The sequence below is a fragment of the Aythya ferina genome (assembly GCF_964211825.1).
Source record: "Aythya ferina genome assembly, chromosome: 22".
Lineage (NCBI taxonomy): Eukaryota > Metazoa > Chordata > Aves > Anseriformes > Anatidae > Aythya > Aythya ferina.
Genome location: NC_140320.1, coordinates 1,380,159 through 1,403,277, shown reverse-complemented (window position 1 = coordinate 1,403,277; position 23,119 = coordinate 1,380,159). Strand labels below are relative to the sequence as shown.

The 23,119-nt window shown below is 48.1% G+C and overlaps 1 protein-coding gene across 1 annotated transcript in view; it reads left to right on the top strand.

Annotated features, from left to right (window-relative positions):
- Positions 1–4,860: 4,860 nt before the first annotated feature.
- Positions 4,861–23,119, top strand: part of ETS1 (ETS proto-oncogene 1, transcription factor) — a 77,584-nt gene continuing 59,325 nt past the window's right edge. The window contains exons 1-3 of the mRNA XM_084495891.1: positions 4,861–4,988; positions 11,634–11,716; positions 13,988–14,132. Of these exons, the coding sequence (XP_084352017.1) occupies positions 11,645–11,716; positions 13,988–14,132 (217 nt within the window). The 5' untranslated portion in view covers positions 4,861–4,988; positions 11,634–11,644. The remainder of the gene's footprint in view (positions 4,989–11,633; positions 11,717–13,987; positions 14,133–23,119) is intronic.

Sequence of the window (23,119 nt, the reverse complement as noted above, 5' to 3'; positions counted from 1 at the left end):
TATTTATATGCTTGCCTGGGAAACGAGTACTTCTGAAATCTGGCTTTATAGTCCTAGTTTAAAAGATTTTGGATGAGGATTTTAATTTACAGATTTGAAGAGGTTATGCGTGACACAATCATATCTGCTTTTCTCCCAGTACATCAGATAGTCTAATAAAAGATTCCCCTCCCAGCCAACAGGCCTAATATTTCTTGAAATCAGAACTGGCAAGCGATAACTGATTTTCCAGTTAACATATTCATAAATGATAATGAATTTACCTTTTTATTACAGCCTTCAAGATCTCCTGAGAACCTTTCCCCTGTGTTATTTAATGGCATGAGTGGGGCAGACACCTGCACAAAGGAGATTACACTGATAATATTTATGTTGGCTTTTAGAAAAGTGATTATTCTTTGTGCCTACAAGGCAAAATTTGCAAATTTACATATTAAGGGCACAGACTGGCAATGTTATGGCTAGAACTTCCCTAGAGATGTTGCTTCACTTCAGACTTAGAGCTGAGTGGAAATTTCTCACTTCCTCTTCCAGAATGAAAAGATGGATGGCACTTGGTGTTATTTCTGGTTTTATCATGTGTATATATGTATGCATATTTATAGTCATACGTAGAGAGGGAGATTGTACTAAAAATGAAAACTCAGAGTAGAACGAAGGAATTTTTCTGCACATTGTATCACACACAAGCCAGTCTCACATCTTCAGACACCAGCATTATTTAAAGCTGGTTTCTGCACGGTTCTCATGCCCCTTACAGAAGTAAGATAAACCATGTATGAGCAGGTTTATAGCAATTAACTCAATCCATATGAAGGAGAATTAGCTGTAGCAGCTTCTAACCTAATGTAGACCCACTAAAGTCACGTGTGGACCAGTTTTAAGCGTTCAGGATGTTCCTGTGCCCCCAAACTGCCTCTCTTTTTAGTGTATATCCTAAATCCATCACATTATGTCCGAGATGATGGATCTGAGCTCCTGCTTGACCCAAGGATGGAAAAAAAAAAGTTCTCTTGAGTTGGGGACAAACATTTCCTCTCGACGTGGGTAAGGCATACCATACACTTGGGCTCCATCCAAGGAAGCAATGAATCGGGTCCTCGTCCCATGCCAGTGGGGCCAAAAGGGCTGAGCCCTGGTGGAGCCTCTGCTTTGCTTTTGGGGCCAGGCAGCAATGGAAAGCCTCAGCACCTGGAGGCCAGATGTGCACAGCTCTTGGGGGACTGCAGCTGAACCATCTGTGGCACAGGCTGTGTGTCATCATCTTGATTTTGAGGAGGGTCAGGAGGGAATGCTGCAGCAGCCTGGACTAACCTGCCAGGACATTCACAAGCACAGACACCACCCTGATCTGACCATATCACCTTTTCCCAAGGCAAACAGTGGCCAGGCAGGTAACCCTCCAAAACAGATCCTCACTTGTTGCTTTCCTGTACTGGGGGTCACCCTATAATGCCAGCTGAGAGCAGACACTCAAGCACTCAGGGCCCTTTTATCAGTTCCTGCTCTGTTTTTGCAGCATGACATGGAAATGACAATACTTACAGATCCATAAAGTGATGTGGAGGTTTATAACACGCAGCTTCTCACCCTTGGTTGTTTACAGCCCTCTGGTGGACCACGAGTCTGAGGGATCTCTCCCTGGCAAGGAGTGTGGGGGCTGCAGGGGGTGAATCGGGGCAGACATCAGCCAGGGTAGCCCCAGCACTCTGGCTGGGATGAATTTTGCCCAGGGGATCAGTGTTCGTTGTCCAGCTCTGGGACACAAGCTGTGAACTCCCCCAGTCGCAGCCATCCTCAGGGTGATTCTAACCTCACTTTCCATCCATTCCTCTACCTGAAAAGTGCAGATAAGGATTTCTCAGCATACTGGGTTGGAGTTTCCAGGAGGAGCCCAGGGGTCATTTGTGTGCCCCTGAAGTTAATCAGCCTACCTGTGCACAACCTGTAAAACATCCCCGAGACATCTCAGATTCAGTAAAAACATTAATAAATGCTTTAATTAGACACTAATGAATCATTTTATTTTTTTTATGAGTATGAAGAAAATCCAAACCATCTGGAATGGAAAGTACTCTGCGTGCACTACGGTTTTATAAGTTCCATGAACTACCCTAAATTTAACCCGACTTTTTGGTGCCAACTGTAGCACCTGGCTGAAGTGGCAGCAGTGACCCCAAAATCAGGCGGCCACGTGCAAGCAGCGCCTCAGCCGAGCGAGGTGACCTGCACGCAGCAGCCGTGTGCTGCCTCGGAAGAGACACCTCCAGCCAGAAGCCTCTCCATTTTGCAGACACAAAGTCGATTGGCCAGCCATAATACAGAGGCTATTAATATATAGATTGCTGTATTGGAAAGACCGTCTGCTGCAGAGCAAAGCCTCCACCCCAGGGAAAGACATCTTGCTCGCAGCTGCCAGCGGGGTTATCCTGCAGCCTCGGGAAGAGTTGCCCAGATAAAAATTGATTGCTGGATGCATTCCACTCCTTTGGCGCTCAGACGTGACCGAGCCTTTGTACCAAAGCCCAGGAGGCTGGAAACCTTCCTGAGAAGATGGAGCCCTGTAAATAATTTCCTGAGTTAAAATAGCTACAGGAGCGATCTGTGACGTACGGCTGCAAGTTCAGCAGGTAACGTGTGCTCGTGCCACCTGTTGCTGGGCACTTCCAAGTCCCAGCAAAGGCTAACACACAGATCCATTCTTCACTTAGGAGCTTGTGAAAATCCTTGAATGATCCATTAATGGGTTTATGTGCATAAATACTGCGGGTGGGCAGTTTGTTGCTTCCTGCATTTGAGCGACCTGGTTCTCCTGGGCTGGGAGGTGAAGAACAGGAGGGTCCTTCATGCCTGCAAACATGGCAGTTTTGCACATTTGGTTTCTCTGGGAAGCATTTGGCAGTGGTAGATGCCACAGAAGCCTTGTACAGGCAGAAATTAAGAAATTATCCACGTGACAGGTTCTGCAAATATTGTTTCAAACTGTGCTTTGTAAATGTCCACTTAGTTGGGAGTAGCCAAAATACTAGGTTTTGGACTAGGAAAGGAGGTCCCTGAGAGTTACTTCTCTCCGCAGTGTTTCAGTGTTTCAGCCTGGATACCCAGTGATGGCACTTAGATACAAATACTGCTATTATTATTATTATTATTATTATTATTATTATTATTATTATTATTATTATTATTATTATTTTATTGTGAGGATGCTGCAAACTTCCTTGTAAACTGACCTCTTCTGCAAGTTTTCTGGCGTCAGTGCATTGAGGCAATAAAGGCTGAATCCCATGGCTGTGTCCTCGCACTGTTATATTAAACTTTACTACCAGGATTTCAGGGAGAAATCAGAGCAGCTGTTCCTGGCCTCCCATTTTATCCATAAGCAAAATGTCCCAGAATGGCACATTTTGGTGTTTGGGCTGCCAACACTGAGGGGACAGCGAGAGCCTGGGGCTGCTGTAGGACAAGAGCAACCGGGGCAAAGCAGGAGCTGTGCAGAGTGGAGATGGGAACATACCAAAGGGGAAATCAGGTCCTTGGGGGTGATTCTGGGCTGCAGAGCTGAATCTTGTGCCCAGATCCCAGAGGCTCAGCCAGCTGCCCTGTGCTGGCTGGACTGAGGGATGCAAGAGGGGCTGGGACCCCATGCTTTACCCCGCTGCTGGTGCTGCTGGCTGGGGCTCAGCCGAGCAGGAGCTCAGGAAGGCGGTGTGGCAGGGACGTGTGCTGGAGCAGAGCGCATTTCCAGCCTGGAGCCCTCTCCTGGAGGAAAAGGTAGCTCCGCAGGACGGGTGCATCCTCCTGCATTCAGGGGCTGGGGGTGGCACTGGGAGCATGGGCATCCCGGCCGGGCTGAGAGGCTTGGGCAGGCCAGGAGAAAGGAGGCAGAGCTGTTTGGAGTAGAGCGGGTAATTTAACCCCAGGTTTTAGGAGTGAGACCGCTGCAACCTGTGTTTATGCATCGTCCCTTTCTCTGCCCAGCTGGGAGAGCGCTCGCCTGCTCTCCAAGCCCTGGCAGCCTCCTGTCTATGCACAGCATCCCCGGAGAGCCCCTGCCCTCTGGTACTGCCTGGGTTAAAGCCACCTGGGGGGTGATGCAGGATGGAACCATCCACCTCCAGCAGAGGAAGAAGCTGACCCAGGGGCTCCCAGAGCTGCTTGAGTGCTCTCCCCGCTATGGGTCTGTGTGTAAGTGGAGATTGCTCCAGTCTTTATGATTTTAAAAGGAAGCAGCAGCTACCCTGGCTTTTTTTGGCATGCCTGGTACCAGGAGCACACGGTGAGGGTTTTGGGGCACAGCAGGCTCTGCCTGTGGCAGCAGGGGAGCCTGCTGGCTGGAAACTGCCCATGCTTGGGAGTGAGGTGGGCACCCAAAAGCACAGCGGTGCCATGGGGTGTGCGCGGAAACCCAGAGGTGCCCAGGGGACCTTGGAGGAAACAGCAGTTTCTGGCGTCAGGCACTGCCAAGCTGAGCTGAGGTTTTGGGGCTCAGCGCTCGGGCTGTTGCTGGATAAACCTTGCCCAGGTTGTGCCCTGAATGCCTTTTTTCTTAGCCTCCCTGCAAGAATAACTCCCACCTCATGGGGACTCGGTGGGGCCGGCTGACCCCTGCATAGCACATCGAAACCCCAGGACAGCTTTGCAGAAGCCCCCAGCACAGCAGCAGCCATGTGGACCCAGCAGCCACCGCCGAGGCCGGGCACCCCGCGGTGGGGTCGCGGCGTGACATCTGCCAGAGGTGCTGGCCCTTCCTGGCTGGCGGTGGCGGCCAGAGCGTGAGCGGCGTGGAGCTCGCCTTTCCCACCGCCCTGGATGCGGGGCTGACCACTCCCCCTCCCTTTGAATAGGCGGCCCTGCCGCAAACACTATGGTATTTCCATCCTCTCCAGCTCCAGCGCAGAGGATAGTACCAGGTAGCTGGAGAGAGATCGGAGACAAGTGTGGGAAGCCGTGGAGGACATAAGCTTTTTCCCTGGTCTTCCAGATAAGTAGTAAGTGGCGGTGGGGAGAGAGTCGCTTTAAACTCTTCTGTGGGCTGTAGGTACCTGTGTTCATTTTCAGGATACGTCTAAGATTTGTTTTGCCGGTGATTTACTTTTTCTCTCCCCATTCCCAGTTTCACCCAGTAACTGATTGATGTGTTTGCTAATGGTACCGCAGGGTCTTATAAATGTCTGAGCTGATGCTTCCCTTAAAAAATCCTTTTTATTTTTATATAGAGAGTACATAAAGTTTATATGCATGTTTTGGAGAATGCTATTGTGTTCCTCATCTAGGCAGAAGGCTGCGCCTTGGCATTATTACAGTGGATTGCATTTGCAGTTCCTCCTATTTTTTGAGTTAGTTTTTTGTTTTCTGGGTGGTGGTTTCTTGGTTATCGCTGTGAGGAGGGGGAGAAGCGAGGTGCCCGGGCTCAGATGCTCGCTCGGCTCACTGCAGCCAGTGCAGCCGGGGGCACAGACACACGGATGGGGTGCAGACAGGCTGATGTTCACCCCTCAGATGGGGCTCGTTTCTGTCTAGGGAGATGCTATAGGGGGTTCGCTGCTGCAGTTCTGTGCATTTGCAATAGCAATGGCATCTCCCAAAGGGCAGAAAGTGCCACAGGTGCCAGTGTTTGCGTTTGGTAGGGGCTGGAGTAAGGAGCCCTTAGCGTGGCAGCTGTGGGGATTTGCGGCTGTGCCGTTGTGGTTCCTTGGGAAGGGCACAATCCTGCACCCCTCGCCCAGCCACAAGGAGCCAGCAGGAGCCGTGAGTCCCTGAGACATGCACCCAAGGCCTTCCCCCTTCCCTTTAGCCTCCAAATCCTCGCTTTGCATGTGGCCACTCGCTCGGTATTGCAGTTACCATCAACTTCCCATCCTATGCTGTCAACTGACACCTTTGGGGGCTGTGGGCTGGGTCCGGAGCTGTTTCCTGGTTGCAGCCTCATTCATGCTGCCTCTAATCCGGCTGCATTTTGGAGCTGGCCCCTGCCTGTCTTGTAAACAATTTTCTGGCAAGCCAGATATTTGGGGCTACCCAGATATTTGCACCTTGGGCAGCAGGGAATGACTGCTCTCATCCAGTGGTTGTGAGGTTTTTGGAAGATTGCAGAGCGTTTTGTGCACCTGGCATTAGGACCTGTGCATGTCCCCAGCCCTCAGCTTTACCACTGGGCTTTTGGGGTACCATGCATATCTCCAAACCAGAAAACGCCCCTGCGCTATTGTCACCTTTCTACATCTGGCAATGTGCAGACAAACTGGTTTCTCTTTGCTAACTTTCTACAGCTGTTTGAATATTTAATGCTTAGCATTTTCAAAGCACCAGCAGATTTGGGCAGTCTGGTCCCAAGCATCCTTCCACAGGTCAAACAGAGAGTCTGGAGCAAAACACCAAAGCACAGCTGGGTCTTTGATCCCACAGGGCAGTTTGGGCTCTGTGACATGGGCAGTGCATAATCCTTGTGGCACCAGATCCTTTCCCAGGGTAGGGGACCCCTTGCAGAACAGTCAGAAACATGTCCTGTTCTTTCCCCATTTGCTTTGCCCCACCTGGGGATCTGGCCCATGACGCTGTGCTGTAAGTCTGTTATTTCACAGAGGGAAATACATGAGTGAAATAACAGATGACCTAATTAACCCCCCCACCCATTCACATCTTCCTGCTGCTGCAGATAGCTGCTCTGATCCAGGAGCAGCAGTGTGATTATTGGCAACCGCCTCCCTGCTTTAGCATCCCACCCAAACCCCCTCCTGAGCACCACCTGCAGGTGTCACTTCGCTATAGATTTGGTGATGCCGTCGACGGTGGCATTACTTTAGCTAGATTTTAATATAGAGGCTTAGTAATAGATGAATGACCAGGGTAAAGGAGAAGTCTAAAGCAGAAAGCAGCCCACACCCAAGCGCAGAGAACAAGGGTGTGTGCGTGTGCCTATGAGACTGATCTGAACCACAACCGTGCTGGTGCTGCCTTGTCAGCAGCCATCCTGCCCAGCTAGGGTTTGTCTGGCCACGTAGGTAGGCTGCCGAGCCACCACCAAATCTCCTTCAGGTCTGGCACCTACCGAAAAAAGCAAAGGCATGGCGTTAGCACAGCGAGTTATGTGCAGACAAGCAACCCCCCACCCCATGAACTGCACCAGACCCAGACCCAGCACCGAAAAACTTCTTAGGGCAGCGCCAACCCCGCTGCAGTCACTACTACAAAGTTAAGGTAGAGGCTTAGGGGCACAGATACTCAGTCTCTCACCCTCACTTTCTCTACATGAGCTTGGGCAAGTCCTTTAATTTACTGAAGGTGCAGAAAAGCAATTAATATATTGCTCTATTTACTATAGCACCATTATTTCCCACCCTGCCTGGCTTCCCTTCAGTAAATGAAGTATTATCTTTGAGAACACTGCAAAGTTTCTAAATCAGAATAAATGTAGGAGCCCCTGATATGAAGCAGAGACAGGAGGTGGTCGATCTGTTAAAAAGCATGTTTTGTAAATAGCTGGCAGCAAGAGAAACATGCTCATTTCTATTGCTTGTATCCCTGCACCAGGGATGCTCCTTTTATTTTAAGCTGGTGCCAGGGTTTGATGAATTGAATGAGCTTTTTAACATGCCAGCAGATCAACAAACACTATTCCCCCGGAAAACTGAATTGGCAGGCAGCCTGGAAAGTGTTAGGGTTTCAAGGGTTAAAACCTTGCGGAAGAATGTCATTTCTATGAGCTATTTTCCCCACCCCCTCAAAGATGATAAATTATTACTTGATGAAAAAATAAAATGGCTATCACTAAGCAACTTTGGGGCAGTGAGCTGCCAGCACAGCAGCCCGTGGAGGATGGGCACATCAGAGGTACTCCTTTGCATTTTTAAAGTCTTCACTCCTGTTCTTGAAAACTAGAAATATTTTGATGGGGTTACTAATGCTGCCCTTTCCTCCTGAATCCCCATCTAACCACAAGGAAAGGGAACCTTGTTGGTTTACTGGGATGGAAAAAAACACCCAAATACTGATTTGCAGCTGTCCCAGTCATGCTGCCCTTCAGTGAGACCTCTGCTGGGCTGCCAGCCTGGGGATGAAGGATATGGCGTGGGCAGAAGCCTAGCATGGGCCAAGAGCTCAGAAACTGGGGAGAACTCTGAGCCACGGGGTCTTACAGAACACAGGGAGACCAGTGCACAGGGTGCTAAACTGGGAAACAGAGATGGGAGTCTCGTCTCTGCCACAGGAAAGTCACCGTGGTCTCACTCGACTTCCCTTTCCCCATCCAAACAATGTAATACTTAGACACTACAAGGGAATCTTGTAAAGGGTCTTCAGATACCCAACAGATACAGTTCACCTTTGCTTTTAAACTTTTCCCTAATGTCACAAAGGTGTGCATTTAACCAAGAGGACAAATCATTTTTCCCCTTTTAAACTAAGCTTGGTAATTTGTTTTAAAAACCTCTCATGTAAGGAGGGACAGTTCTCAGGGAAGGATGTTGAAATGAAATTAAAACTTTAATTTGGTTTAGAAATGACCCAAGAGTCTAATAGCTTCGGCTGGTAGTTGATCAAGCCCCAGAATAAATACTGCTTTTCCCACACGTTTTCACAATAAGACAGGAATAATAAGAGCAAACAATAAGACTGAAGTCAAGCTGTTAAGTCATTAAGGATTTTACCAAATGGCTCTGATTCCTCTCTATTTATTAACAGTCTGCAGCGAGCTGTGGACCTTGATTATCTCAGTGTAAATCTGCAGTGATTTCCTTAATTTTGGCCAACTTACCTGACACAAAGAATGCTATCATTTAATTCAGTTCAGCTGCAAGCTCCTGAGTGGTCATTAAAGCTATCTAATGGCATCCAAGGGGAGGAGAGGAACTATTTAGGCTCTTATTAGAGAAGGCTCAAGAGAAGAAAAATATGGCTTGAACATCAGGGAAACTTGCTGACAGTGAGAGATGTATTGGGCTGTGAAGTAGTTTCCTATGGGAAGTGGTGGAAGTTCTGTTAAAATTAGCCCAGACAAAGCACTCCTGAGCTCCCTTTCTGCTTTTGTCTTGCCTCCTGTTGCTGGCTTTGCACACCTAATTTTCCAGAGCATAATTTGTCTTCTGTCTGCGTGGACTCTGCTCACCTGCCTTTTCCTAGCAGGGCTTGTCTTCCAGCTCTATTTCACTGTCTAAAAATCTGCATCAGGCTGGTGTGTGTGTGTGTGTGTCTGAATTTAACTTGCGTTTGGACTGGAGCCGCCTTAAACTGCCAGGGGTGGAAGTGCGACCGACTACTGAATTTGCACTGTCCTTCTGCACCCCAAATTGTTCTTTCTAGCAGTAAACTTGCCTTGAGCACAGTGTGCAGGGGAAGAAAAACAGAAGAGTAAGCTGTCCTTGGAAATTTATTGGAGGCACCGGACTCTGTCTAGAGATGATAACTCCTCTTTTGCAGTGCAGGGCTCAGGAGGGAGCTGCTGGTACCGTATTGCAGCTGTGTAGCGATCTTATTGATATTCTTTATTGCATGAAGCCTTGTCCCTGGTGTCAGGAGGGGTTAGTGCTTCTCCCATGACTGAGTGTGTATTGCTCTGAGTGTAGACATGTGGTACTTTGCTGGAAGGTTCAACTGGCAACAGTATCTTGAAAAAAAAAAAAAAAAAATCAGTGAGGCATGAAAACAGTTTATGAGAACTGGTGTGACTTAGGTGACTTGATTAAAGGAGAAAAACAAAGCCAAGCCCCAACTGCCTACTGCACAAGCTGCAAAGCAGGAAAAAGAGCTGCTCGTGGGTACTGCTGGTTCAGTGCCGTAACTCCTTGCTCTCAGGCGTGTGTGCTATTGAAGTAGGTGGATTGGGCTGACGATTTCTCTGTTTCCCTTCATTTGCCAATGTCTATCATGTTTTGATGCAAAGAGTTTGGTAGCGCTGAGGCTTCGACTAGCATAAGGGAGATCAGTCGTGTCTAGATGAGATGGTTATGCTTGTTTAAGGCTACAAGCAGGGGACAGGCATGTGACTGAACGGGATGAGGTGACTTTCCCTTTGTTAGCTGAGTCACAGAAACAGGCTCCATGTACCTTCTTTGTTTTCTCCAGCTGCAATGAGATTAAGCAAACATGTTTTAACGCCTAGTTAGAGCAGGCTGGGAGGGTGTGCTCAGATGCTAAGATTAGTTAAGGCTTCTCAGCCACAGTAACTTGCAATGTGTGCTTTTGGGTTTGCTCTAAGTGCAAAGAGAAATGGGGTTGCTGTTCTTTCACCACATTGGTAGTTCTCAGCTTTGAGAATTAAAAAGAGAAGTAAAAAAAAAAAAAAAAAAAATGGTGTTAGAGCAAAAGTTAGTAATAATAAGCAGGAAATGATGATAATAATTTAATACGCATACACATGCAGGTGTTTCACATTTGGCAATTAGTCACACTGTGTGGTGGGAGACTCTATCTGCAGTCCCTGGTTGCTGAAGCAGTGAGTGAGGCACGGCAGAGGCAGGCTCTGCCCTTGGCCTCGATGTTTGCTGGCCCGGGCAGCAGCAAAGCCCCCAGCCTTGTGAGCAGGGAAGATGCAGGGGGAGGCTGCCAATGCCTCTGGGGGCTATTTGTGGGTGCTGCTTAGAGGTGGAGGCTGATGGTAGTGTGGCTCTGGCTGGATGACAACTCGGATGAGGGTTTGCACCTGCAGCAGTTACAGGAGGTCTCCAGAAATCCCAGGGCAGGTATTCTGGAGGAGCTGGAGTTGCTGTGTCCTCAGAGCGGTTAAAGCAGCAGCAGCTCCTCTGTCTCTTGGGCTATGCCCTGCATTAGTCTGATGAAAATAGCCATTCCCTTTGGCTCCAAGTCATATCCTGCTTGAGTGAGCCCTTCTGAGCTCAGGCAACTCCCCTTTTACTCTTTCCTCCCAGTGCCTTTATGTTATATCCTTCAAAACACAGAAGGTTCACTGGCCCTTTGTCCTCTGCTGCGCGTTTAAAGGAGAGGAGGTAAAATGACTACTTATTGGAAAACAGAACTAGATTTCAGATACTCAGCTCTGAAAATCGGCTAACCAGTGATTAAAAATTGTATCCAGCAAATAGCACTGGAGGGAGGACTTGCTCAGAGGAGTACATCCCATGGCAGGAATGACATTAGTCAGGAATATGAACCTAGGTCTCAGCAATACAGAGCTTTAGCAAGGGGGACTGAAGCTAAGTCAGGTAAACAGAAGATGTTTCTGGAAAATAGAAGTTTTTTTGGTGAGACGGATTGCTTTTGATGAAATTTTTACAGGAAAGGTGTTGATCTCAACAAATTGGAGGGGGGAAAAAAATTGGCAACAATTTCCCACTAGTTCTCCAGCAAAGGAAATGTGATCTCATCCACCCCCAGAGCAGCTCCATCAGCTTCCAGGTGATAATTCATTCAGCATTGTCCGGCTCCCATCAGTTTACACTAATGGATTTGTATTTGCTTTGTTGATATGTACACATCCAATCACAACACCTATTATTAATACAGATTTTTTTCCCCTTTTACGTTTGCAGCTTAAAGTCATTAAGATGATAGCCTGGTCCCACCTTAATATGGTTGTGAGAAAACACAGGTTATGCAGTGGGTCTAGCTGCTGCTGTCAATTTTTATGCCATGCCAGACTCCTGCAGCAGAGCATCTAATGTCTGTCTCCATTTCTGCAGGCACCTCAGAGATGATGAGTTACTATATGGACACAGCCATTGGCAGTGCAGGCCCTTATCCTTTGGCTCGCCCTGGAGTGATGGTAAGAAGAGAGATTGGGTTATTTTTCTATCCCTAGAAGTAGGTTTTCTCTTTGGCTGTTGTGACATTGCGAGACCATTCATTGACACAGCTCAGTGTTGACCGCTAAATCGTTCCAAGGTTTCATGTAGTTCAGAGCAGTGTCCAAATGCTGAGTGTTTACCCAGAGCTTATCTCAACCTCTCGAGCTTGCAAGCCCAAGCTGGAAATAGGATCGCTGCATCGGATTTCCTGTGCTTGTCGTCAGAGGAGGATTGTTAGGGTAACCATTGTCCCGCAGCCTCCGCTCTCCGCACTGACCTTCACCTGCTGTGGATGAATGTAGCGGCATCAGCACAAAGCAGACCAAGCTTTGGAAAAGGTTCAGTTGGTTTGGCTAGAGTTCTTTTGGACAAATACGGGGCTTTCTCTCCCCAGGCAGTTCCTTTCTGTTTGTGCAGTTGACGGGTGGTTGTGTGTAATATACGTTACAGGGTGATGCTGGGCATGCCTGTGCCAACTGCCAGCAGCTGTGGGATGGGTTTGACAGTGCCTTGCGTTGCTCCTGAGCTGGGACTGTGCTTTCTTTGTGCTGCCCGTCATCTTATGTTTATACATGACTTTTATTTAGAGAAATCACAGTAGTGGACATTTGTCCAAAGAAATTATGGCTAGTGTTAAAGATCCTAGATGAGGTTGGATGTAAGCCATAGCTGAGCTGACACAGCAGGGGATACAGACAACTTGCTAGAAAGCAAAATTTTCACCAAATTAGGAAGAAAATGCCACTATGACACATGAAAAATGTCTAATACAGCTCGATATCTTCTTTTTAAATGTTTCCAAGAATTTATTAGGCATTTAAATATTGATTGGAAATGAAGCAAAACTATTTCTGTGGGAAATAATAAATTAAATGACTGAAAGCATCCTGAATTTATTTAGAGGTTTCACTACACATATGTATATGTTATTCTCTTATCAATGTATTCATATATATGTAAAATCCTATGTGGATTTTACATACATGTGGTATACATGCACATACATCTATGTATGTATATATGCCATGTGTTTTTATAGGGTATATGTGTGTGTATATATATATTACAGCTGTATATATAAAATTATATCCTGTTATTATTTCCATATATATATATGTTTGTGTGTGTGTGTGTATATATATAAATTTTTACACATCCATATAAACAAGGATGTGGATTACATATAGCGACGATCACAACCTAGGACTATATGCATGCCTATATAACACATGATCCACACATGTATCTGTGTGGCATAAGTAATGTATATAGGGCATAAGCATGTAACAGTCTATTATGTGAAGTATATGCAATAATACATTTTTATGCACATATATGCATTTATATGCGTACCTATCAATAAGATAAATAATTATCACAACAACTAACGAACAATGCACGCATCAATGAATATCAATGCAAGCAACCATGAATGTACAGTGCTGAGGGCCAGCACTTCCCTCACTGTGGGTCCCCCCACAATTTTGGGGAGACTATTGGATCTTTTGCCTCAAATTGTCCAAAAAACCAAAAGTGTCTAGTTGGCAGGGATGAAATAACAGTCCTTTTTTTGGGGTGTCCTTCAATGGCACCTCAGCTTGCCCTGGGACCCTCTCTGAGGAGGGCAGCAGGCCAGGCCCCTGCCTGCTGCCATTTTGGTCACCACAGCCCCCCCTTCCTCCTCTTTTCCTCCATTTTATTTTTAAAAGGAGCTTTTTGACCTTGTCATGACCTGCTTGCTCCTCAGCTGGGTGAGTTTTGAGGTGAATTACACCAGATGACACTGTTTCTTCAGCTGCTTGACTCCTGGCTACTCCTTGAGCCTGTTCGGCCCAGTCAGTGCTTTACCTGGGAAACAACCAGGTTTAATAACAGGGAGCACAACTATGGAAAATAATATTTTCTCTGGAGGTGCAGATAGGTGGAATAAACAGGTTCTATGGGTGGTGTGGTGGCTACAATTGGCATGTCTGATATCCCGGGGATGGGTCTTGCTGCTCCATTAACTGCTGCGGCTTTGCCTTGCTTGTTGGCAACAAAAATTGTAGAACCATTTAAGTGTGAAAAGACCTCTAAGATCAAAATTGCTGCCAAGTCCACCATTAAAAATGCAAACTCTTCCTCCCATTTGCTGTTATTTTGCACCTGAATGGGTAGGGAAATGCTTTGTGACTTTCAGATAAAGGGGGTGGATGGTTTGGGGTTTGCTTTGCTTGCTGAGGTGACATTTTCCCTTCTCCCATGGCCAGAAGCAAGGTGCTGTCGGCTCCTGTGAGGATCCCTGGATGACCTGCGGGTTCCAGTCTGCCTGCTACCAGCCCAGGGCTTGCTACCCGCTCTGGGATGAGTCTGCCATACAGGAGGTGCCCACCGGCCTGGAGCACTACAGCACGGGTAGGACCCCTCGTCTGGGGGTGTGTGAGGAGGGGTGGCGTGTTCCTCCTTTGTTGCTGGGGCTTGGCAGCGTGCTCAAGTGGGAAGTTGAGGTTTAAAGTCCTGGTTTAATGTGCTTGAGGAGTGTATATCTCATGAGTCCATAGAAGAGCTAACAGCATCACTTCTGGAAAGCAGATCTCTATCTCCCTTGCTGGCCATCAAGGGTCTCCCTCAGAGGAGATGAGACTAGAAAGTGGATAAAAGTCTTAAAGCTGCTTTGCTTCACTAAAAATTCTCGTGCTGGAAGTGATGTTAGTCCTCCCTGCTTTCAGGTGGGGACTTCTGTGAGGTGTGCAGGGATGTGCACGCACAGACCCTTACATCCAGGGATTGCTGCCCTGTTTTTTGCTGCCCTGGGGTCTTGATAGACGCAGGGTTTACAAGAGGATACTGTGTGCTGTAGCAAGGCAGAACTGCCCAGCTTCTGGTTGCGTCATCAGTGCTTCTAACGTGTCTAATGGCATTAGCACAGTCTTCAGCTGGTTTCCTTTGAATGATGATGGAGCCTCTGTGGAGCATGGAGTGGAGCCTGGGTCTCCTGAGTTTTAATTCTGCTATTACAATAATTTTGGCTTTCTTGCCCTTGTAGTTCAGATCTGTTCCCTTGCTCCGGGGATGGTGGTGTACAGTATTCAGGTGGTGCAAAATAACCACAACTGGAGCTGTGTGGCCGTGCTGTGCTGTCAGGGTTGGATGGTTGTGGTGTGCGGTACAGTTAAGCCAATTCACTGGCTTTGACTAGATGATACTAGTCTCTAATGCATTCATACTTTCAAAGTCATTACAAAATCGCCTGTGACTAATTCTTGCCATGCACATCATTCAACCTGTGAATCTCGAAGCAGAGCTTTGCAGTTTGGGCTGCTGCTTATATACTCAGCTGGTAGTGGGGATATCAAATGGGTGGTGAAGGATTTCCCAGAGACAAGGCATGGGCAAAGAGCTTTGGACCTTGGCGCAAGGCCTGTTTCCACTGCAGTGTGGTGTGTTCCCTGACCCTGTGTGCTGCTTTTCTTGGAGGCTTTGCCTGTCCACAGCAGTGTGATTGGTTTTGGGAAGAGCTTCCACCAGATATCACTTCCCCATTTGTGCCGTGGCAAAGGAGAGGGCTTGGGTACACCGTGGCACAAGCCGACCACAAAACTGAGTGAAAGAGCTCAAGTTGCACGAATGTGACCTTTGCCAAGGGCCAATATGAAGTTTATGTTTCACTTAAGTCCCACATAAGCCTATCATGAAGCACATAAATCCCATGTAAGCTTTTGCATGGCATGTGCTGGTCTTCTGTGACTTGTTCCCGGCTCGTTAGTTATGCACATTGGTCCCTTGGGAGGGGAAAAGCCCTGATGTTTAGAGACTTTTTGCAGCTAAAGAGTTCAGCAGAACCAGTAACTGTTGCGGTCAAATGTACAGTTTGAAATCTCTCCTTGGCAAATATTCAGGCATTTTGATTTTTTTTTTTTTCCTTTGGTGAGCACTTGTGTGTTAGCTGGAGATGGACACAGAGAGCTGTGGCTGGAGAAAAACTCTGCTGTCTATTCCCAGCCGTTCTTATTTCAGCTATTTGCTCAACTCCTGTGGGTGACCTCTCTCAGCGTGATGTCAACTCTGCTCTGATGAAATCTGCCCTTGCAGCATTTGGATTTACTCAAACATTTTGCAAATCTGTGCCTGGAAAGTTTTTTTTTTTTTTTTTTTTTTTTTTCCTACCCTCTCCCCTTTTCTGTGAAAGTGCTCTCCCCAGGGACCAACGTATCTGCAACCCAGATCTTCATTACCCCATGCTGGGTCTGTGAAATTTCTTGCTGCAAAGTCTGGAGCCTGGTTCAAAGCTCAGTGAAGACAGAAAAAAAAAAAAAGTCACTGTCTTCAACAGGTTTTTGATCCAACTTTCATTACACCGGGACTGGTAGGACAGACCTCTCAATCTCTTGCAATACCTAAGAATTATCTTTCAGTTCTTCGTGTTGCAGTGCAAGGTACTCTTTCTCTGATATTTTTTTAATATACTATCGTTTCTTCACAGTCTAGAGCAGTTTCTAATTTTAAATGAGAGGAAACTCTCATTTGTATACACTGCTAGGAACGGTCTTTCATTTCTCCTTTGTGTTTCGGGTGCACATTAAAACCATTTGTCATCTATTCTTCTGGTGTACTGGAGGCTATTTTGGTTTTCATGGTCCTGGTGTTGGTGAAAGAAACAAGTCAACAAGGAAAATGCAAGTGTGAATATATCCTCTTGTAATAGAAACCCGCAATACTTCTAAAAGTTCTAGAGCTGCTTGCCTTTAGAGAAGGTATTTTGCCTTGGTGTTTATTTATGTTGCACTTAGTCTGCTAAGATTATTTGGTAATAAGTATAAAGGAAAGCTTGATGTGAATTTAGTTTGTCAATAGAGACAAGGAGAGAGTGTTTATTATTATTATTATTACTATTATATTTTTAATTTAGGCAAGAAATCGGAAATGTATGTAGTCAGTTTTATCTGCTACTTTGCTATCACAACCTGCAATGCATAGGTGGGGGCTATTACTGCCCGGAGAACAAACTATGATTGGGTCCATAGCAAGTAAAAAGGCACATCCCCAAGGTGTTAGGAAATAACTAGCAAGAGCTGCTTGGTTATGAAAACTAGCTCCTATGGGAACAGGAGAGTAGAAGCCATTGGTTCTTAGTTGCATTATCTGGTGAGCTAAAATTAAGGGTGCTGTGCATCTACCTGATGCACCAGGGCCACTGAAAGGATGCTGTCACACTTAGCACTCAGATGTTTAGTGCCTGGAGCAATAGTATCCTAATATTACCCTTTGGTAATATTTTTTGGCTGATACAATGTTAGGCACAAAACTGGAGTGGAGGAAAAGATTTGATAGCAGTATCGTAACTTCAGCACTGACATAGTCCTGGCTGCACTGCCTTTTTGAGCCAAGGTCATTTTGACAACCCCTTCCACTATGAACTGGTTTATTTTTCTTAGTGTTAGGGGAGATAAAACTGTTGTTAATGGCAAGAGAAAGATGAAATGACTATAGCGGAAGAAGTTTCTATGATTGTTGTTGTGCTGAGTTAGCATTCTTGGACTGAAGGTGTTTCCAGCATTTTGGACACTACAGGAGCCTTTGGGTGAGTGATTCTGTTTTCACTCAAGCAAATGGGCTTGAGTTTGAGGTTTGCAAGACGAGGAATGGAATTAAAGCTTCTAGAGGAGAAATTAGAGCTGTGGGTCTGACCCTGCTTCTCTAGTTTATGCTGCTGTGAAAGCAATGCTGCTGATTTTGATCAGGCTCCAGGCACTGAGACGCTGTCAGAAATAAAAGGCACCATGTTGGGCTGATCCCCAGCACCCAGAGCAGTTCAGACCAGTGCTGTGGGAGGGCACGGTGCAGAGAGGACAGACTGACCCAGTCTGTGGCCGTGCTGTCTGGCCACATTGCCTTGGTGTCACCTCTCAACCCAGAATGTTTTGGGGTTGTTAGCTTGGGGGCAGTGTGTCCCTAAGGCTGCAAGCCTGCATCCAAGTGGACATCTTAGGTTGGGGGCCTGCAGCCTGGGCCACCGTGGTGTCACAATGGGCTTGGTAGGAAAATAAAGCCCTTGGAGCTGAAACAAAGCATTGCAGCTTGATGCCTTGCCCCATGCAGACAAAGTAGAGATGCCCTTCCCTTTGCACCCACCCTGCTCTGGCTGTGATCTTTCTCGAAGCCCCGCTCTCAGCTCAGACCGGGCTGCAGGCAGAAATCCCCCAGGTGCTGCCTGCAACCATCGCAGGCTGTCCCTGCTTTTCCCCACGTTGCCCTCCTTTGCAGCAAGACCTGCTCTCTCCCCTTCTGGGTCCCGTTGGATATCCCCGGAGGAAAGCTCTTTCTGTGAGCATTTTCTGGGCTGTCTTCCAGGCCCACGCACGGAGGAAGGGAGCCTGGGGAGGGGGAGAGAGGGGGAAGGTGAAAGCCGACCAGGCTCAGCCCGATGGCTTCTCCAGCTGCAGCACATTTTCCAAGTGAAGCTTAAAAAAAAAAAAATCTGCATTTTTTTCATGTCCTTTTATCCTATTTTTAACTGCGGCCTCCTTCCTTTTCTCAGCCTCCTCCAACACTTCCCCCCTCCCCTGCGCCGCTGCCTCCCCCGCACGCTCTCCGCAGAGATGAATGGGCGTCTTTTCACAGGGCACGCACATCTGCTTGCGGCTGCGAGACCTAGCAGGACTTCTCAGGCAGCTCGTGACGGCTCTGCTGGACCGGCCCGCCTGTCCTCTCCCTCCTAAATAAATGAGGAGCGGGCAAGGGAGGACGTGGAGGAAGGTGAAGCGAAACAGCAGGTGGGGGAAAAAGGAGTGAGCCACCATGGGGAGGGACCAGAGAGTGCCGAGGCGGTGGATGCTAATTCATTTCAAGGCTCAACAAAAGCCATGAACAAAATCCTCTGTGTAGCTGCCTCTGCCCAGCCCATGGCTGCTTGATTCCCCCGCACTTGCAGTTCACCCTGCCTGGTCCTTGGGGTCCTATTGCCACGGGGCATGAACGAGGCCTTTCTGCTGGGCACCGCTGTCATCCTCTGGCCAGTGAGGCAGCGCAGCTTCTTGCAAGCCTTAGGGTCTGGAGCTGTTTATAGCTGGCTGGAATGGTGTTTTTTTGACCCTTTTTCTTCCTGGCAGCCTTTGGGTTTTTCATTGGCTCTAGTTCAAGTCATGTCACATCTACTACAAATGAGTGCTCTGGGTTTGTTGAAGGGCATACACAATTTTCTCCATTAAGAGCACTTACTTGGATCTAGCAGTGAAGAGAAAAGATCCTTCTACGCCTTGTGAATGAATTGTGCCACTGGCTGCCAGGGGTGTCTGCATCTCTCCTGGCCCTTTTACAAGGGCCCTCTGAAGGATGCTGAGCAATTCCTGGTTAGCTCTTCATATTAGTGGGAGCTGAGCAGTTACTGGTTTGCTCTTCACGTTAGTGGGAACTGAACTGAGTGCCAGAGTAGTGTGGATCTTCATTTTGCAGGTGAGGAAAACACATGCAGGCGACCCTTTGATACCTACTTACACTCCCTCTGCACCCCTGCTGTAACCTGCTGCAAGTCGGAACGTGGAGAGGTTTATTTGCACTGAAGCAACAGAATGACAAAAATCCAGGCTTTCACTTTTCTATTTGTTTCCTGCCTGACTCTGGAAAAATCCCTGTCTTGCCTCGGAGACAAAACCCCAGGGAGATCCCTGCATGTTGGGTCATCACCAGAGAATGAGCACTGAGTACTTTTCCCACTTGAGCTGCAGACTCGTGTCAGCTGGGGATTGGCTGCCGCGCAGGGAGGAATTGTGCTCTGAACAGGGAGTCGGTGCTGGATGAGGCTGGGAGAAAATGGGAAGGCTGTTGCATGTTTTTGGGGGTGCTACCTGCAGATTTGCTAAGGGTCTCCAGCATAACAGGGGGGCTGGAGCTCAGCACGAGGCAAGGTGTGAGGCTCTGGTAGTGTACCGCACCAGGAACATCATGAAAATGAGCAGCAGCACTGGCAGCTTTGGTATGCTGTGGGGAAGGAGTAACTCGATGCAGAAGGGACTAAGCCACAGGCTGGTCCTTAGTGCCTTGAGGGTGGCTGCAGATGCCTCGTTTGGCATTGCTCTTGGAGTAGCATGGATCCCTCTGTAGGGATGGAGTGAATCTCCCTCTGGATATACTTGTTTCCATCCTGTGCCACCGAACACTTGCTTCAGGAAGGCTATGCAAAGCACAGATGCTTCTTTGAGCTTTCCCAACCCCCTTTGACTGCACAAATGTGCTGAGACCCAGGAGCGTTTGCTTCAGGGGATACTGGGCAGCAGAACACCTTCTCCAGGGAGTTTGGGATGCACATGGCCAGCCCTTCTTGCAGCAGTGCCCTCGGTGGGCTTTGCTGTGCTGCCTGGAGCAGGGAGGGCAGCAGGAGCGAGACCAGCTCCTGTTTTCTCTCTGGATGGACAGGGCTGGCTGGGTGATGTTGGGTATGCGCAGGGCACGCAGAGGGGGACGTGGAGAGCATGGGGGGCTGGGACCCTGAAAACAGCCTGTTTCTTTCAGCTCCTGGCAGCGTGAAGCACCTCTCTCTCCCTCCAGATGTTCACTGTGTTTATAGCTGCTGAAGCAAGAGGCTGAACTCTCTCATTAATACATTTCTCTCTCCCTCTCTCACATTGAAGCCAGAAGTCTCAGCTCAGAGGTTGCAGCTGGAAAGGAGCTGGGGGTGAGGGGTGGGAGAGAGAAGGGAGGTGTATGCGAGCCTCCCATCCCATTCAGCTCCCCCCTCCACTTCCCTCCCCCCGAATCCTCCCAAAATACACATGCCCCGAAAAAAGAAAAACACTGGCAGATTTTTTATTTCAGAAAGTAAACACTTAGGCCATGGGGGTCTGGAGGTTATGGGAAAAGAGGAAACCATTGGGCTAATCAGGCCGGGACACACTTCCCCTGCTGAAATAAACCAGAAATCATTGCATTACAGGGCGCCGCCGCGGTTAACCCTGGTGCTGCCAACACAGCTGAGCGCTGGGGAGCTGCGGAGAGCTCGCAGCCTGCCCACGCGTTCCTTCCCTGCTCCCTGGTTTTGAAGCCAGAGCGAAGAGCTGCTGCGGAAGGGGAGCCAGCACTCTGCAGCGGCCCTTTGGCATGCCAGCCCTTTGGGAATGAGTCGTTGGGAATTTTTAGTAGGAAATTAAACCTTTTTTTTCTATGGTTTATGAGCCGTCCTATAGAATTTCATAGCTATTCTTGCCTGAGAACTCTGCCTGACTGCTGCAGACATCTACAGAAAGGAAAGCTGTCTCTGCTTGGGTCAGCAGAATTTGGGGGTAAAGTCTGCAGACCCTCGAACAGTTCTCAGAAAGCTTTCCACCCTTATTAGGATTGCATTAGGTGTATAAATTATGAGATTACTGATTACTTGGTTGCAAACCCTTTGGGAAGGAATCCTTCCTGCTTTCTTTTACACCTGTGTTTGCAGAGCACACAGCATGTGGGATCTGCCTGTGAGATGGGGGACCCTTGATGCTCCTCAGGCTGAATAGCTGTAGTCCAGGTGTAAGTGAGCTAATTGGCCTTTTGTAGCTACTTCACAAAGAGAGCTCGATTTTCTCTCTCTAAGCCAGGTGTTGGGCTTCCCCTGGCTCCTTTCACACTCTGAGTTGCGTGCTATAAATGGATACCCGCTACCAGGTCTCACGCATCTTACGACTGCTGCAGCTATCTGGGTTTCAGAAGGGCTGGATCTCTGAGCATGAATGTTTATCACTGTAAATGGGTATTAGAGATCGTCTGTTACCACAAGCCCGGGTCTGTTTCATCAGCGCTCCTTGCTGTGATTGCTAATATCCTTTCCATCCTGCCAGGCTGAGATTTCAGAGGAGCCCCGTGTGCTCAGCACGATGCCCATGCTGACACAGTCCTTGGTGGGGTTCGTGGTGCTGCGCTTCGGCACCCTGGGACTGTGCTCTCCCTGCAAGCCTCTGCTGGCAATCACCGGGAGGGAGCACAGCCGAGAGGAAAACCCAGCACAGAGCACTTTGTAGCCAAGGGAAAGTGATCTTCCCAATGACACCACTGCAGGAGGCTTTACCTCATCTGTTACAGCGTAAGCGCTGGCGGTGAAAGGTGCCGTCACCGGTTCCTTGAGCCGTCAGCCAGGCCCTTGCAGCGTTCCCACCAGAAGGCAAAGCCCCCGATAGCGTGCAATAGGGCAGCGCTGCAGACCTGCGTGTCCCACCCCGCTATCTCAAGAATGCATTTGAACAGGAGCTGTTACTGCAGCCTCTGGAGGTCGAAGCTTCAGATGGAAATCAGGCCGTATGGAGATAGTCCCACAGGGCAAATTTCAGAATTTTTCTAGTTGGTGTTCAGCTCAGATAAGCCCTGGAGAGCTCAGATACTTTATCTGAGCCTTATCTGAGCTATTTGCATCACTTCAGTCTGAGAAACCATGCTGTCAGACGTTTGGGGCGGGGGTGAGTTGCCTTAGGATGGTCTGTCTGTCTTTTTTTTATTATTTCTAACACACAGACACCTCCAGGACGGGGCTGTGGTGTGCCATGTGCGGCTCAAAGAGCTTGTGTGTAGGCTGGATAGATGGAGAGCAGGAAGGAGAAATGCCCTGCTCAGATCCATGCGGTTGTAAGGGCAGGGTTAGGACTGATGTTCCCTGAAAGCTCTATGAGGGATGGCATCTCTCTGCTCCCTTGCTAAAATTGAATAGAAATAAGGTTGAGCTGCCTGTGTGGTCAACTGTGAATGGATGTGATTCCTCCTTTTCAGAGCAGAGCCAGGTCTGAGATTTCTCAAATGTGGTTTGCTTTCTGTGCCTTGTTTCCTAGACCCTGCTTTGTGCAAGTGAAGTTCCTTACCTTGCCCGGAGTTCCTGGGGGCTGTTTGGGGTTGGTGCTCTCTTGTTACTCTTGTAGAATCTCCTTTCTTCGTTCCTGCTTTGCAGCCATGATCTGTTTGACTGAAAGCACCCCAGGGCCCCCGGACTGTATAAAGCACCATCCTCTTCCCTTCCCAGCCTGTTGGGTGGTTTCATTCACCTGAGCTCCCAGTCCTGGTGGCTCTTCCACAACAGTGATCTTCTGGAGGAAGGGTTCTGGGGGAAAAGGAAAGTGGATTTAGGAGATCTGACCGAGTCTAAAAGCTGGAGTTTGGAAGACCTTAGCTACACGACTTAACAGAAAGTCTTTAGGCATTTAAACCATGCTGATTTCTATTGGAGTTAGATGCCTCAGTCATTCAGAAGCCTGCCTGTGAGCAGTTTCTCACGTCGGAGATACAGATGATTAATTCATTGCACATTTTATTGCGATGCTTAATTCATTGAGGTCAGGCAAGTGGCTGGAAGTCTCCAGAGAATGGTGTTGTAGAAGTGCTCAATACTGGGAAAAAAACAGAACAGACATCTGAAGTGAAGAGGCACTGGCGGGGCTGTCCCCTTG